The sequence below is a fragment of the Hippoglossus stenolepis genome, chromosome 12, assembly GCF_022539355.2.
Source record: "Hippoglossus stenolepis isolate QCI-W04-F060 chromosome 12, HSTE1.2, whole genome shotgun sequence".
In the NCBI taxonomy this organism is placed as follows: Eukaryota; Metazoa; Chordata; class Actinopteri; order Pleuronectiformes; family Pleuronectidae; genus Hippoglossus; species Hippoglossus stenolepis.
Window position 1 is genome coordinate 3,805,362 of NC_061494.1, and position 18,127 is coordinate 3,823,488.

An 18,127-nucleotide genomic window follows, 5' to 3' on the forward strand; every position below is an offset into this window, starting at 1 on the left:
TTTGTGTAATTGCTTTCCATTCTCACAAGATAGCAATGTCCCAACAATGTGCCAGGTTACAACAACACACCCTTAGGTGCTCAGTTCCCCATCTGCATGCCGAAGTGTCCTTGGGCAAGATGCTGAACCCCGAATTGCCCCTCATAGAACAAAAAAGTGCTGCTAATAGATGCACTGTATGAATGTGTGTGAGAATGGGTGAATGTAAAACTGTACTTTAAAGTTCTTTGAGTGGTCATCAAGACTAGAAATTCTGCACAACACTAACCATATGTACCAGAGGCTCTCGTACCAAAGTCACTGGCAGTTTGCAGTGTGTTCACTCCTGCAGTTAAATCTCCTGCTACTGTTATTGAGTTCTGAGGAGGCTCAACAGGCATTTCGCTGCAGGCTGATATAATTTAATCAAGCTGTCAATGGCAGATCTCCCAGTCACTAATAAATCAACTGTAACCTTTCCTAAACCGTATTGGACATACACACCACTCACTGGGCTGTCATTGGTACTCCTAACATTTGTCAAGCTGGAGAAACACGTCAGAATATGTCCTGAAATAATTTACTGGTGAATATATAAGACATGCAATCTCTGTGGCAGTTTTACTCTCCTGCCACACGTCATGTCCTCAGCTCCAACACTTTCTTCATGGTTGCTAGGAAGCTATTTGCAACAGAACTGTAAATCCTCGTCTTGGGCCGTATATACGATTGGTTTCCCTCTGGCTTTCAAAGCTAGAAGTCAGCGTGATGTCTGGGCGCAGTAATGCAGCGCTGCTTACTGATTTGGTTTTGTTCTGTTGTTTTGTCATGAGCGACTGGCTGCAGGCTGTTTGGGTGAGCGATGAGGAGCCGTGTCTGAGTGAACGGGCTGCAGGGTGGCCTGCGCTGGAAAATAGAATCACACTCTCTCTCTCACACACACACACACACACACACACACACACACACACACACACACACACACACACACACACACACACACACACACACACACACACACACACACACACACACACACACACACACACACACACACACACACACACACAGACATACATGCATCCACACATTACGTTGAGATACAGATGTCTCACTCCAACACTAAAACTCAGCTGTCCTCACACACTCTGCTCTCTCTGCTCTCTCTGCTCTCTCCCTCCCCTCTCTCCCCTCTCTCTCTGTCTTTTATCTTGCCCACTCTCTCTCTCCCCCTCTCTTATTTCTCGTCGCACTGCTTCTGGCTGTGTGCAAATTCATTCACTGTGAAAATGGATGGCAGCTCGGCGCCGCACAGTTTCATTCAGTCCTCTATTCAGTTAGCCACAGAGTCTCTGCATGCTGCTCTCACCCACATTTCCCATGAAGTTACACGTCTCTAATCGCTCATGCAAACTGACACACAAGTAATTCATTTAAAGATCAACGTCACAAGTCGGATCACTGACTTTCTTCACCCTTAATGCTCCCACTCTGGGTGGATGTCTCCCTTTGCTCTCAGACGTCATGTCCACTAAGCTGCATTGCGATTGATGGGAAAATTGAATATGGATGAATGAGCAGCGTGGCCTTAGATGGCTGTCATAACTTCACCAACACATACTTTCAACTAGTCCCCCAGAGGAGGCTGCCACGACACAACTGTCGAATGGAGATCCCCCATCTCCTGGACTTTTACATCAAAAGCTGATGGATTCATTTCTCCAACATGTCAGAGGGCAGCTTTTTGTTTGATTTCACGGTTTCCTGTTGGTCTTTCATCTTCACGTTTGAAACTTCAGTTTGTACTGTACATCTGCGCCGGTGATTGCAGTTGTGTATGTCAAATCTGAACAGGTATTCTTCTCCCCTCCCTCTCTCCACAGATGCGAAGCACTCGAGGTGTGTCCGTTTGGCCTGTGGGATTTGTGGGTGGCAGAGCTTACGAGCGCCCCCTGGTGTCCGGGGGCAAAGTGGTGGGCTGGTACACGGGCTGGAGACCGGACAGACCCTTCGCTACAGATATGGCAGGTAAGGAGCGGCTCACTGATCTTAAGCATTGCATGGCATTACAAAATAAGTCATGCTCCCTTCTGATTGAACGTGAAAATATTTGTTATAGACTATGTTACATACATAATATGATATCCATCCATCCACACATTGGCCTAGCCACATTCTGTTTCTGAACATTTACTATGTACGCTTTCATGGTGCCCAGAGGATGATTCCTTAAAATGTCAATGACCCCCAAGACTCTTGACCAACACTTTATTTTATTCGATTTTTACAGTAAAATTCCCCGAGCTCATCTATACTCCCCAGAGGATAAACCATTGCTATTTTGAACACTACATAAATGTAGTTCTAGCAGCACACCCATGCTGGAATATGAGTTTTACACACCATGTGTCACATGTTTGATTTGCATAGTTCCATGAAAATCAATGGGCACATCTGAACTAGGGTCTAATGAAAGACTGTTGCCTTATGGGCAAAGTGGAACGCGCCATTGACCTAAAAGCAACGATACCTTGGTAACCATTCTGCTTTTCTGATTCCATAACACTTTTTGCATCACTGTTAAAATCAAGTCGAATCAAGGAACAATAAGACGTTTGAGTTGTTTTGGTAGAAATTATAATAATTTCACTCAACTTGCAGATACTTTTTGCAATTTGTGACTTTGGCTATATTTCATGCGTTGTCTCTTTGCAGGTCCTGTTACTCTCCACTTAATCCTGTCTAACATAGCATCTAATGTTTGATTCCTCTCTTTGGCCATCAATGCTGTCGTGGAAACATATAACGATTTTATGGATCAGTTCATTAATTACAGAACAGTTCAAACTCAGCTGTACTCATTTGGCTTTCATCAGAGCAGAGAACAAACAGAAAACTATGAGCAGTTTCTTTTTCTCTGCAGAAAACAGATAGCTTCTCTACTGAGTTCTTTCTATGGATTAATTTGCCTAAAATGAGATTTCGTCTTTCCAATTTATTGTTCTGACTGTTACTCCTCCACGCAGGAGCTGCTGTGCTACTTTGCTTGATTGTTCCATCCTGAGATAAATCGCAAAGCAGGATTGTGGAGTGTTGTTGAGTGAAAGTGTTTTGAAACGTAACAGACTGGAAGGAAACAGAGCAAGAACCGAGTGGAGTGAAAATGAAAGAATAAGGCCTGAGGAAACTCACCAGCTTTTGTGTTCTGTACTCTTAGTGTTGAGTACGTATAACATATGGTAGACTGACAGACACTTCATCCTCATTAAGTTGCTTGTTCCGTTTGATCGCTTAAATGTTTCTAGAGTGGGTCGTCCACTAATTGGAAGGTCGGAGGTTCGATCCCCGGCTCCTGGAGGAAGACACTGAAACGTGGCTGTGAATGGGATGAGATTGAGGTGTGCTATATATAGAGGCGCTGTATGAATGTGTGTGTGTGAATGTGACTCATACTGTAAAGTGCTTTGAGTGTTTGTTAAGTATAGAAAAGTGTGATATAAATGCAGTCCATTTACTGCAAATGTATTTCCACTCAACGTTTTATGTACATTTTGAATTGACACATGATTGAGCAGCATGGATGGAAACACCGCACATTAAAAACCTGAACATTTTAGTTATGTTCACCATCCAGGCCCAGAGGAGAAAATAAAGTTGCAATAAAGAATCAATCTGATTTTAGTTCACTAAGTGATGTTCTGTGGGATGGGTTTCTCCTTTATTCCCTGTGCAGTGCACTGGTCCCTTGTTGCTATCACCCACCATGACATGTCTCCTCTCCACCAGACAGACCAATGAACACACAGCACACGTTACAAGAAATCAAAATGTCCCAAAAAATATTTATAACATGCCATTGTAATAATGCTACCAGTTGTTTGTCAGGGTCATGGTGGATTATATTCCACCTCCTACCAACAGCGAACATTAGCTTCTTCCCAAGTAGTCTTCGATGTCTAAACTTACAGGAACAGCTCACTGCATATGCACTTAATTTTTTGGGTACAGTCACATGTGTTTTCTTAGTTTAGCATAAATCCAAGCAGGGAAAAACTAGGAGCCTATATCTGTCTGAAGTGAAAAAGTATAAACTTATCATCACCTCTAAAGCTTTACACTGTTCATCTCGTTTTTTATTTGAATATAAAGTGTTTACCTTATAAAAACCGGCAAAGATGTTACACTGAAGCACTGGGTGAATATATATTAACTGTTTAAGACACCCCCTCCTAAAACCACAAATATAAATGTAATATTTTAGCTAAGATCTTTCTCTGCTCTACACTCCTCCACTAATCTACTCTCAAAAATAAATGAAAGTGAAATAGAGAAATTCAAACTGTTTCTTTAAACCTGGCAAACAATATCAGCCTTTATGTCCGTGATTTCTGGCAGTTTGGATGTTGTTGCTCGGGCAGAATCTGAAGTCTCAGATGTTAGAGCTTCATCAACACTTCATTACACTAAAGTAAAGGCTTTTTAGAAATGAGCATGTTTCCCTATTAAACTGTTCTTGGTGGCAGATCTGAAAGTTCTCATATGAATAACTTTTGAAACATTCTGATGCATTTCAGACATTACTGACAAACAAGCAGATGTCATCCTGATGATTGGAGCACTGAATCACATGATGCTCCAATGGTCTGTCCTGGAAATGACAAACAATCTTTTTCATTTAGTTTGTTGGCTCCATTGATTAAGTCATTTTGTAAATGGAAACACACACATCAACTTTCTTTTGACTGTCCTAAAATGAAAATGGAGAAGTTGTCTTCTCTTTACTCGTCATAAAGGAAACAAATCAAATCACCACTTGAGTTGGTCACTGTGATGGGAATGGATCTGAACCCCTCAATAAATGCAGAAACAAATTGTATACAATATATTTAGACAATCTTACCACATTTATGTCAGTCAAGCGTCTCGTAGAACAATTCACATACATTACATATTTCTTATATAGAATTTCTGGAAGCCAAGATCACGCAGCATGCAGGCTGTTGTCCAGTCCATTGATTGATGGAAGGAAAGGGCACACTGTCACACGGTCGGTCCGACTCTAACAACGTATCATACATCATGTATTTGACACAGAGGCCCCTTACTGGGATTAAATGATAACCAATGTCTAAAACAATTATATCTACACTGTTCACCTTTGAACCAGTTTGGCAGCATAGCAAACTTTTTACCACAGCAACACTTATATTTTCTGTAATGTCGTTGTCTTCAGTACACTGCTTGCATAGATCTTACTGTAATATTTCCACACACGCCAAATTTTATTAGACATATAAAATCTCTTGTAAATGAATTACCCAACAGAGGTCAATTATGCCTCTTATAATGTTTCACAGTCCAAGCTAATGAGCTAACGTTAGCTGCAGGGATTTGTCTTTCTTCAAGCTGTCAAGCACTTGCATCAGCTTTTAGAAAATGATTTGTGTTGGACCGACTGTTTCCTCAGGTCAGATTTGCCAACCTGGCTTACTTTGCTTTTCACATCACAAATACTGCAGTGAGTGTAGTCCTCGTCATCTTTTGCAAAAGTGTAGCCACACTTGGGACAGCTTTCGGCTCGCCAATGACCTGACTCACTCTGCTGCCATGTTAGTCTCTTCTTCTTCTTCTTCTTCTTCTTCTTCTTCTTCTTCTTCTTCTTCTTCTTCTTCTTCTTCTTCTTCTTCTTCTGCTTTCAGGTGCATTACTGCCACCCACTGATCTCATGTTAGTCTCGCTCACTCTTTCAATTTCTCTCAGTACTCTGTGACTCTCTCACATAGACTGTATATAGAGACGGACGAAATGACAGCTCCTCAAACGTGAGGCCAAAATGTCTCAACCGCCCCCTTGTGGCTGACTGCATTACAGGTCATAAACCCTGCCTCCTCCATATTAGCAGATGGGACATGGGCCAAACTAAAAGTCAAAGTACACATCAAGTGTGATCACAGCTGCAAGATGGCAGGGTTCGTATCTGTAATATTTTGGAGGTATTTGTGAATATTGTGAGGAATATTGCTCTCTCACCTGATTCTCAAGTAGCCAAATTTGGCACCGTATGATTTAAAGTGAATCTGTACTCAGTAGTACTGTCAGAATTCAGTTGGTACCCTCAAAAGTAAAGAGTTTAGTACCAAACCCTGTTCACAACAAGGACTGACACATCCTTTAAGTACAGAGTGGATCTAAAATCGACTTCTGCTGCAGTGACACTGATGATAAATAAATGCGAGTTTATAGAAAGAAAACTCTACATCGAAATTTGTCTTGTAGTTATTATCATCATCATCCGTAAAGTAAAGACTCAGACAAACGTCTGCATCAATCTATTTGCATCTTCGCGTCTCCTGTGCAACCTTCCAATCAGAGGAATGAGCAGAACTAACGCTTCCTCTGACCTGAGAGAAAAATAATTAATCACACTGACCGAATAATAACACCCTGTCAGTCACCACTCATCACGCCACTTCACCCACACATGCTCTGAATTTAGAATCTGCTGGAGGTTTTGTCGTCGAATAATCTTAAATGTCAAAGTGTTTCCTAAGCAGAGGGTTTCACCAGATACCAGTGATGATTTCATGCTTGTTTCATTCCAAACCCATATGTGGACACAGCTGAGGGCAGCGCTGTGGAGCACACACACACTCACACACGCACATCCACACGTACACACCGGTATGCCCTGGGGTTTAGTGTTAATTAAACCACAATAACAAGAAGTGATTCTCTCTTTCTCTCTCCTCCACCTCTCCTGCTTCACCACGGCCACGATCTCATCCCACCATCCTCCTCTCAACCTGACTGTTCCACCTAATCTCACCCTCACACGCAAACACACACTGTAATTATCAGCCTTACTTTTACACTGCTCTACATAATTACACTGTCAATTTGCAACCCAAAGATTTACAGCCTCGGCTGTATTACCAAGCACTTTCTGCTTTTTTTCCCTCCAAGAATAACAATGACTGTGCCGAGCGACCGCCCCAAACTTTATTCACTCTTAAATTATTATTCATAGGATTTACAATAGGGTGTCTGCAGAGCGCTGAGTGAGTGCCAGTGCATGTCCTAATAGTGTTGTGTTATACAGCGCTGTATTGTTAGCGGACCGCTATAAGCCTTCCTCCCATCTACTGCTCTGTCTCATTTAGCAAGACACAAAGGAGCCAGGACAATGATTGTGTGGAACTATTCACATGTGCACACACAATTACATCATGCCATCTATTGGAAACACGCGAGGACACACCTGCGAGCACTCGGTGCACATACGTTCCAAAAGCACAATAGACAAATCTTTGCAAAACAGGACAACTGAATATACACTGTTGGTGCACATGCAGACAGGCAATGCAATTATGGTTGTGCGCTTGTTGAAGTGGTACTTGTGTACCCTGGGATGGGGACATCAGAGTGTTTAAACCCCAGTGACACAGGTGCTTGTACCCAGCTCCTGAGATGGAGAGATGAGAGGAGCAGAGAGGAGGATAGAGACAATGTGCAGGAGGAGTGGAAAACAAAGCCGAGTGCCGTCCTCCTGCACTGGAGTGTTCTAGTAAGAGCCGAGCAGAAAACAGGAGGAGCTGAATAACAAGTGCGAAGTGTGTGCGAAAATATTAATTAAACAGAAAGGTTTGCTGAACTGTACATTTCAATGAGTCTTTAGCTGTTTATTGTAATGTACAGTAATGTGTGTTTGTACTTGGTGTACAAACACACATTACCCGGTAAGATGAGCAACATTTGTTAAACATTTCAAGGAGAGGTTGCAGAGGTCAACACTGGTGATCAATACTGGTGATCAATACTGTATGCCATATGGACCTTTGACAAACAGTTCAATTTCTTCCAGATCTTAAATTCACATCTCATTGTCTTAAAGGGTTCAACAATTAAAATGTTAACTAGAGTGGCTCTCACTAGAGTACATACCTGTGGCAAGGCACAACAGTCTTCTTAAGAAAACACTTTTAAATTCATTAGATCTGGACCAGATTAAACGCAAATATCAGTCCCCTATACATACTGAATAATTGTCATCAAGATCCAGGAATTATGCTGCGAAATCCAGGAAAATGTTGAAAAACAAAAATCTCATGATGTTAAAGAAAGTGAAAAAACATTCCTTGATCTGTCACATTAGTTGGTCCCTGACCCATACCTCATCCTTCCACCAGGTTTTGTGGTTCTCCGTAAAGTAGTCTTTGTATAATCTTGCTTATAAACAAACCAACAAACAAACAGACAGGGGTGAAAATGTGACCTCATTTCCAGAGGCCCCAACAAGAACCAGATTCAGAGATATTTAAATCTGATCTGTGATAATCTTTGCTTCGTTCACTTTACAATTGTACTCGAAGGCTGTAAGAGGACATAGAGGAAGTGTTTACGTTTATGAATATCAGTAAATCGATCTGCATGTATCTATATCTATAGAATGAGTGATTCCTACAGTATCTGTTTTCCACAGCAGCTTCATCCTGTATGAAATTCTTCTCCTTCGGTTCATTAAATCCCTGCAGCTGTTTGAAGGCAGCGGGACGGATACATCGGTGCATCCACTGCCTCAGATTTGAGAGCGTGGTGTTATTATGCACGGCTGTCCACTGTGTTTACCTTCATTAAGTCACAGACAAATGACACCAAAATAACAACACAAGCCACAACTCGGCAGTCTGCCTGTTTAAGCAGCAGACGTCACAATACAGGGGTTTCTCAATCCCCGGAGTCGCTGCCTCCTTTCCAACTTTCTCTTCAGCAGACGGAGCATTTGAGGTTTTGTTCTTGAAATGTATAATGCGCCACCTTTTATGATATGATGAGACAACTAATGGGGGGAGATTATGGGATAAAATAATTGGCACAGCTTTTTCACAGCAATGAGACCAGTTACGGGATTGACTGAAATTGTATTAATCACCACACCCTCACCTTCAAAGTGCCCCTTTGCACTGCTGCACCTACATGAGCCTGGGGACGGCTAGAAGACTTTCTGCATTGCACTTGGTAAAAGGTCGTCAGTGTTGGTCTCTGCTGGTGAAGTTGTCTTTTAAATGACAGTTGACATTATTATCATTAGTCTCATTCTGACAAATGCGTTGCTGTTACTTTAGAGCTTAAGGATCTGAACTCAATCTCTTACATTCCTGAAGACGCGTGAAAACTAAGCAAAATACAATGATGAGTGTTCAGTGTTTACACATGAGCAGTAAAAATGTTGCTCTCTGTCTGCATCCTGCACCATAGACTGCATCTAAAGATTGATGACAGGACGTCTGCTTGAAAGTGAAGCAAAGGTCATAAACCCTACCTCCTCCATGTTAGCAGAAGGGACATGGAGCTGAAGTACTCGTCAAAAATACATTTTTCTGAAAGATGGTTTCTGTCATGTTAGGTAGTCCTAATCCCACTGATGTATGTGCAAGTGGCCATGTCTCTGATCTGTTTGGTAATTTGATGCCGAGCATGTGCACGTGTGGTCTCGATTCCATGGCTCCCCTGATCGCTTCTGTGCAGACGCTGGCTCTAGAGTCAGTGATTGGTGCAAGATGGCAGCGTTCACATCCAGGATATTTTGGCTATTTCTTGTAGGAAGTGGAGACGTGTCATCGATCTTCATAAACAGTCTACACCGTTCTCGTATGTATAGAAACACAGGGGGCATGATAGTGGAAAAGGAGAAAGCTCCAGATCACCCGTCTCAGAGTTACACATTCTGCAGCATTTCAGGTTTCCACATGTGACTGCAGTGAATCAAATTGTTTTCCTTTTTTTCCTGTTTACTTGTTAACGCTCACTTCCTCTTGTCCTCTCATTGTATCACACTTTACGTAACTTTGTTTTTAACATTATAAAAATGTCCTTAGCATGTAAATGGAGCTGTATAGAAGTTCTAGCAGGTGGAGCAGTGAGCGACACTAATTTGCCACCGATGTTTCCCTGAGAAAGCCCAGAGAAAGAGGCTGAATCCAAGTTGACATGAGGACTTTTAAACCCTTTGTCATACTTGCTGTGATCTGATCCCTTTCATCGCTTCCGGTCTGCAGGGCTGCTCCGTAGAACAGTGTTTAAACCTCAAGTGTTTCCATGGAGATTGATCAAAATTCCAGACCATGTAACTCATCTTGAAAGTATTTTACTGAATGGTTCTTAACAGTATTGATGCTGGCAACGTCTGCGTGATATGTGCAGGTCTGCTGCGTTACATCGGAGCAATAACAGATACAGTCAGAGTATGTGGGAAAGATTTCCTGTTAGTACATGAGCTGCCACACACTATTTCATCCCCATTAAGCCCTGAGCTGAGGGACCTCAGACTGTCCATACTGACACAAAGAAACCTTTGGATTAAGTGTGGATTAAAAATGTTTTAATAGTCAGATGCCCATTTGAATATTGAAATCGTTTTTTGCTTGTTGTACCTGCTCCTGCTGTGCTCCTCCAACCTGGAGATAAGGGACAGAATTCACAAACCTTGTTTAGTGCAAAAAATATATTACAACGTTTATCTGAGGCAAATATGAGGTTTTAGACTTGAAAAACGGTGAACCTATAATTTGAGTCAACAAGTCTTCATGTGCAGTAAAGACCAGACACTAGGATGTTTCTAGCCCCAGGAAGTATGGCTGAGAAATTGCATTTAGGCTCTGGATCCTTCTGTCAATGTAAGTAAATTTCCCGGGTTTGTGTAATTGCTATGGGCCCCTGGCAACAGGCTATAAACAGGGAATAAGCTCACACAATTTATACAGAGTGAAAGTCTAGTTTCGAACTTCCACTTGTTGGTAACGTACTGCAGGCTCAGGGCCTATGGGAAATATTTTTTTCCTCCAAATGGGTAATGTAGCATTAAATAGACACATATACCCTCATATAGGTCGGTGAGACTGGGTCAGGGATAAAGTGGGACAAAGTTAGTGCAGAGTCTGGACAATAGCCTCCGGGGCAAACATGGTTGAGAGAAGCTGTGATCTCCATATCACAGAGGCTGGCTGCAGGGCAGGAGATGTCTATCTTGTAATTGCTCTCATATCTATCTGCTCCACCTGAGCTGCATTTATCTGTGTGATTAGCCTGCAGTATCGCACACAGAGCAGTAATTCACCTGATAGCAGTGTGACCCAACAATTGTATAGGTATTATATCAGGGTCTAAAAGCTTTGTTATGGTCTTTAAGTAAACACTTAATGTTGCCAGAGTTTTCTTTCCTCCTAAAATACTATGGAAATCTGTCAAATGTAAAATGAGCTGTTCAATGCAATCTACAAACAGGTTTGAATGAATAGCTCCGAGATTCATCCAGGTTTATATACTTTATTTGTCAATATTGCCTGCTATATGAGCCCATGTGACAACACAGGATGAGATTATCTGGAGGATCCACTGTGACCAAGTGGGTGTGCTGATGACATGTTTTACAAGACAGATGTAACTGAATAAAAAAGAATACAAATATCTCAGAGTGAAGAAGTGGTGCAGTACACGTGTAGGGCAGGTGGCAGAACTTTCAGTGCAGGACTCTTCTTGCTGCACCCCCCCTCACCTGAACGCCTCACCGGGCGAAGCTCCTGCTCCGTTGTGCATGTGTGAAAGGAAAACCCCAGAGAAAGTGCATCAGATATGTTTTCGTCTGGTCACCACACTAATCGGAAGTTTTCAATCCCCCAAAACTGAGACCTTTGTCTAGTTTTAGTTTATCATATAAACTTGAAGACTCCTGGGCTGCATTTTAGTCTGGACGTGCATTAATTGACACGTTTACTTCCAAACTGAGTCCTATCAGTCAGGACTGGACTACCAGCAGTGAATGAAAACAATTTGAACACTATACCGTCAGTAACAGTTCCTCGCTGTCATCTGTTTAAGGAACAAAATCCCCAGTTTTACTTTTGCCATTATTGTTCCTTGTATGTTCTGTTACCAAGCAACCAATTGCAAAAAGGTAATGTGCATCCTGTCTGCACACGGGCAGTGTACACACATGCATGGTCATGTGATATGTACTCTCAGGTGAGTTAACATGAGATTAGATCTGAACTAAAACATTCGTCAGGACGCAGTTTATTTTTAATATGAAACACTGGTTTAAAATGAAATCATAATAATGTGAACACACCTTAAACCAAAGAGTGATAAGCTGCATGCATTTGCATGTCTGCAGTTTCCCTCTCTGTGTGTGACCTGCACTGACGCTCACATTACTCAGAGGATGGCTATCTGCCATCTATGTGTTAGTAGCCCAGGAAAGCTGCAGCCTAGAAGAAGCTGTTCAGGAGGGGGGCGAGAAGAGAGGAGGAAAGAATGGTGAATTACTCGGGGTGAATTCCCACACTATCGCACTGATTGCCAAGGCGTGCCACCCACTAACAGATTGCATAAATAATATTCAGTAATTATGGCGAGACCTTGAGCTTGGAGGATCACAGCAATTTCTTACATTATCCTCCTGTCACGCTCAAAACTAGAAACTTCAGCATCCCTCAGAGATCCTGCTTCAAATGTGAGCACACCTACTCTTGAACTCTTTTGACTGGGTGTTTAGGGAGCGCACCAATGCTTCATCTCTTTTACTACGAATTATGTATGCTCTTAAATTCACCAGAGAGATGAGATCTTTCCATGTGTTCCTCGTCCCTTAACATGTTTTTGATGATCTTACCTTCTACGAGTGAAAGGAAAAAAATCCTTTTAAAGGCTTCCGGTTTGATGCATTCAGGTGTTTGTGTGAAACTCTAACCTTTGAGATTTTTGAGTCAAACAGCAACAAACAACATACAGTATATGTGTGCTCCTGCTTACCTTTCAGATTTAAAGAAATAGTTTGACATTTTGGAAATGACACATATTCGGTCTCGACAGTGAGATGAGGATACCAGTCTCATATTTGTACTTGAAGCACATTGCTGCAGCCTGGAGTCTGATGTTGTGTTTCAGCTCGGATGTCTGATTTTTCCAACTTTCTACTTGAAAAAGTGCAATGGACCGCCCAATCACAGTCAGAGTTCCCACTTGTGAACTCGGGGTTAATTTCATCTACCCCGACTTCACGGAGAAGCAGTTGTCTGACGTCACACAACAATGGCAGCGCTCATGGAGATACTGTAGCAGTCGTCTACCCTCTGTTGGACTCTTGTTTTCTCGTTTGTGAAGATCTCCTTCGTATGTATTGGAATGTGTTTCCAAGTATAAAAGTGCCGTAAAATAACACGTATAATGGTGCCTGTTGCCTCATGCATCGTTTCCCCTCCTCTGCTCTGTTTGTGTATGAACTGGCTGCACTGGTCACAGTTGAATTGTCTCATCACGAGCCAAATACACATCAGCGTCTCACGGTCAGCCAGGTCTGTTTACGTTTGACATTGTGCCATCACCGTGCATTGGAACGTTGGGAAGTCGGAGCTCGGCCATTTCACAAAGTGCTGGAGATACGTCCCCAGTGTAAATGGCACCTATGACTTGAGCTAGTGAGCTAGGAAATGTAGAGAAAATGGTGAATCAATGTTAAAGACACAATCACCTGCGGTAACAATTACTTTTATTTATTTGACAGAATGAGTTTTTGATATATTATAACTGAAAAATATGATTATATGCTACTTAACATTGATATGAAATCATGTTGAACTTTCAAGAATTGTATTAGTCTCCCAAACTGTATCTCCCAGGAAGTTAACTTCAACTTAAATGAATGTGAATGTACAGTAGGTCTTTTCCTCTCTTCCAATTTCTGACTCAGCAGGAAGGCAGAGAGTTAGTCAGCGGGAGATGCTGATGGTTTTAGTGGTTGGTTTGTGTTTAGCCCAGTGGGGATATCCTGATGCAAACAAGACAGAGGACAAGAAATCGTACACACCCATATAGTCATGAAGACTTTATCTGGAGAAAGTCCTGCTATGATGTTTTTGAACAGAAGGAGAAACATTTTGGACATTAGAGAAATTTACCTGCAAATTACCACCTTCTTTACAGAATATGTTTTTTCCTTGAGAATAAATGTATTTTAAATCATTCAGATATGTGAAGTATGTGTTTTATGCATCATTCAGATATGTTTAGTGTGTGTTTTATGTGTACAGACACACTAGCAGTGAGGATCCAGACAGTGTTGATTAGTTGATCGATCATTTCATCACTTTGGTCCAGACCGAACTATTGGAATAATATGTTTCATCTGGGATGAACTGTACTGACATCAAGTGATCAGCTGACTTTTCATCTAGTGCCAACATCGACTAGCAGGTCAAAATTTTAAATTGCAAATTTTGTGTCATTGGCCACTGTAAGGATGCTATACCACGCTTAACTAAATTGGCCACCATGCGAACATGCCCTGCAATAAATTAGCATTTTAACATAATCATCGCAAGCATGTTGATGTTAGCAGTTAGCTCAAATCCTCACGTAAGACCTGACATTGATGTAAAAACTAATGTATAATTCATATTCATTCAATGAAGGGATTAAGGGGGATTAGGATGAGAGCAGCCTAAAATACACAAATCTCAAGGTTTACTTAATTGAAATCCGCCCCACGTCATGCTAATCAGGAGCATAGCCTACAGTGTAGCACACCACTATACATAAGTACTGTAATTCTTCAATATTCAGTAGTATTCAATACTGTTCCCTAGTCCAACACACTAATATACAGAAATGATGATTTGCCTCCTGACAGGACTCTTAACTCTCAGATATCTAGTGATAAACATATGATCTCATGATGAACGTGTAGAGGACAACGTGTCAGTGGCATCTCATGAAAAAATAAGATTTGGCACTAAGGTGAGAAAAGACCACACCACAAAAGGTCAGTGAGTTGAAGGCCAGCAGCATTCGTCAGCTGTAAAAGAAAATAAGTGATGTATTCAAAACAGCTTGAGGCAGCTACAGATGAGAACGTAGGGGGGGGACATGACATTTGTCCCTCTTTTCTGAAGCCATAATCCACATTGGCTTTACTTGTCACTTGTCTGTTTCAGGCATCACCTTTTAGCTGCAGCTGGCAGACACCCTGTCCTGGGTTTGTTTCTGTTTTGCCTTATGTTAGGTTAAACTTCACAAACCGTTTTAATCAATCACGTTTATTTAGTGTTTATAGGTTCAGTTCTTCTTTGGTACTCACCTTCCCCACCATGTGCTGACGGAACAAAATGGAGGAAGTGACGCTACACTTGAATTCATACCTTTGGTGACACCGGCAGTGATGTCACCGGGAGCAACCATGTGTGAGGGGAGCTGTAGAAGGTTTTGTAAATATTATTTGCTGTATTTTGTATATGGTGTATGCTTGGTGACCAGTTCTAGCACAGGCAGTTATTTAAGGTAGTTCTAATAGATCGCCTTCACCTGCCGTTGTCAGAGGAGTGGCTAGCACGTCATGCGTCATGCTCGCCAACATATATGTACTCCGCCCACGCTCACCACCAGAGGAGGAAGGTGGGAACATGATTACAAGCACAAAATAAAACAACAATAAATAATATGAACATAATTATTAATAATATTAAATATTAAATGTGGCTCCTACAAGAAGCAGATTATGGTCTGGTGTTGGAAGGGGCTACATAAGCAGTTGTCATTTCATTTTCAGGGGGTGAAAAGACATTGGTGTGTAGCCATGTGCATGTGATGTTAATTTAAATAGCTTTGTATGACTTGAGTTTTGTTCAGTTAAGATAAGTTAACTTTTATTCTGTTTCTTTCGCTTTGTTCATTTTTTTCATCACGCATATAACATGGGACCACTGTTTTATTACATAAACACTTGTTTGACACCTGGACGCTGGTTCTGAGTTGGGCCTCCTACAAGATTTACAGGCCACTCTGGTACGCACACAGTCCTGAATTTAAAGGTTCAATTGTAAGATTGAGGTGAAAGGGATCTATAGGCTGAAATTGAATATAAAGTAATCCAAGTGATGTTTTCACTAGTGTGTCATCATCTAAAAGAAGGAGAGGGTGCGTTGAGGTTCAGGTGCAACATGCAACTTCACCACTAGATGTCACTAAATTCTACACACTGAGCCTTTAAGAGCAGCAGTCGATTAAAATGCTAAATGACTATAACAATAAGATTGAACACAGACTAGAGGAGAATAGAGGCCAGTGTGTTGCCATCAGGCAGAGTGACCATTCAGAAACAATTTGCATTATAAAGCCCATGGTGGGCGGCTCTGTCTCATCTCTGGACTCATCGTGTGGTCACCTCCAGATCTGTTGCCGTGGGGTCGTACAACACATCAGATGTGTGAATGGCGTGTTCCACACACATGTTGGCACAAGGTTAAGTTACAGAGGTTGATGGTAAGCTTTAGCTTTTGGGTTTAGTTTGTTGCATTTGATCTATACATACATTATTATACACATATTATATATAAAGTGAACTTGTAGATCCTGTGAGTCATTGATTGCAGCTGTAGAAGCTTTTCTTTTCAACCTTCAGGCCAGTGTGAGGTTGTAAAATAAAGTAATTATGTAATGTCAGGTTGCCATTTTTCCCAGTCACCACTTTTTCTAATCAGATTGATTAAATCTGATTACAGGCCGACTATTAATCCTCACCTTGATGCAACCCACTGCAATCATCTTCCATCTGACTCTCTCATGCTCTCCTCCTCATCTATAGCACAATTATCACAGGAGAATGGCAGACCCCTGTGGTAAATGAATTTCATATCAGCCATATCATAGTCATTAGATACACTAATGCACTCTATCATCTTCTGCTGTGATTATAATAGACTCATAATGTGCTTTTAATTCATGCTGGCTAGCCCTCTCACCCTCTCTCCTCCTTTGTTCTACCACTTCCTCGCCTACGTCCCCGTCTCTGCCGCAGGTTTTGCAGTGAACCTCCAGGTGATCCTGGCGAACCCGCGGGCGCTGTTCAAGCGGCGTGGCTCCCAGCCCGGGATGCAGGAGTCCGACTTCCTCAAGCAGATCACCAAGGTCACCGAGTTGGAGCCCAAGGCCAACAACTGCACCAGGGTCAGTAACCAGACACCACTATCACCGTGGCAACAGACGGAAAGTCTTTTTGTCATAATAAGTCATAATACTGGTCAAGGTCCTGATTTGATTTATGCATGAGCGCATTCACTGTTTGTGCCTTAAAATATTCATTCCGGCATCCAAACAAATACAGTATCCTGGTGTGAACAGATAATGTGCTAAACAGACACTTTTGCAATTTTGAATTTACACAAATTAAAAATTGAAGGCCTTTAAATGAAAAAACAATCCACATAATACAAACACAGGTTGATAAAGTATGTCCCATAACACCAAACCTTTTTATATTCAGTGAGGCTCAGTAACTTTTCATCCGTTATAACCAGATTGGTTGTGCAGACAGGATGAGGCTTGACTGATGTTGCACAGTGTTATTTTTACCTCATGACCCGATTGTGCAGCGTGGCACCTTGTGCGAATTGATAGAAGATGGGATATTTATGAACCCAAGTTCGGGACAGTCTCAAACAATTAGTCTCTTTTACAACTGGCTTTGGTTTTTTTCAATAGCTTTTTCCATCTTTACCCTGATCAGCTGCAGCTTTTAAAGAGCAACATAGAACTTCATTTTAGATTGAACACGCCCCCTTCACAAATTTCAGACAATACACTCAACCCCCCGAGCTGTCTAATGTTAGCTTAGCAAGGCTCCAGGGGATATAGCTGATGTGAAGAGAGGGTTGAACAAATGATGTGAGATAAAGTGACTGTACTCATACTTTACTACTTCAAAAAGATGATTTTAGTGTAAGATTTTACTATGAAGTCCAACATACATAGTGGGGAATATTTGCACTTTGAACAAGACAATCAAAATCATACTAATAAGACTTTTACAAAAGGTGCATGTGTATATGTTGGGAGCAGCTAACCTATGAGGATGATACATGGCAGCAGAAACTAATTTGACACTGAAAACGAAGCAGTCGTAACAACTGTCAGTTTAAGTTTAAATAAGATATCCATCTCCCACGTTTGTGTTTTAAGGGTCAAAGGTCACACAGGCAATATGTTGTTTTTATCCTCTATGAAATCCAAATGAGTTGCCTGTTTCAGTTGTCACAGTTACTGCAGTATGCTGGGCAGGATTGATCAGTCAGATATGAAGTATGTCATCACACTGCACTGA

The 18,127-nt window shown here is 41.6% G+C and overlaps 1 protein-coding gene across 1 annotated transcript in view; it reads left to right on the top strand.

Moving 5' to 3' along the window:
- The window catches only part of b3gat2 (beta-1,3-glucuronyltransferase 2 (glucuronosyltransferase S)), a 49,931-nt gene that overhangs the window by 20,064 nt on the left and 11,740 nt on the right, over nt 1–18,127 (top strand). Inside the window, exons 2-3 of the mRNA XM_035173339.2 lie at nt 1,863–2,007; nt 16,826–16,974. Coding sequence (XP_035029230.1) covers nt 1,863–2,007; nt 16,826–16,974 — 294 coding nt within the window. The remainder of the gene's footprint in view (nt 1–1,862; nt 2,008–16,825; nt 16,975–18,127) is intronic.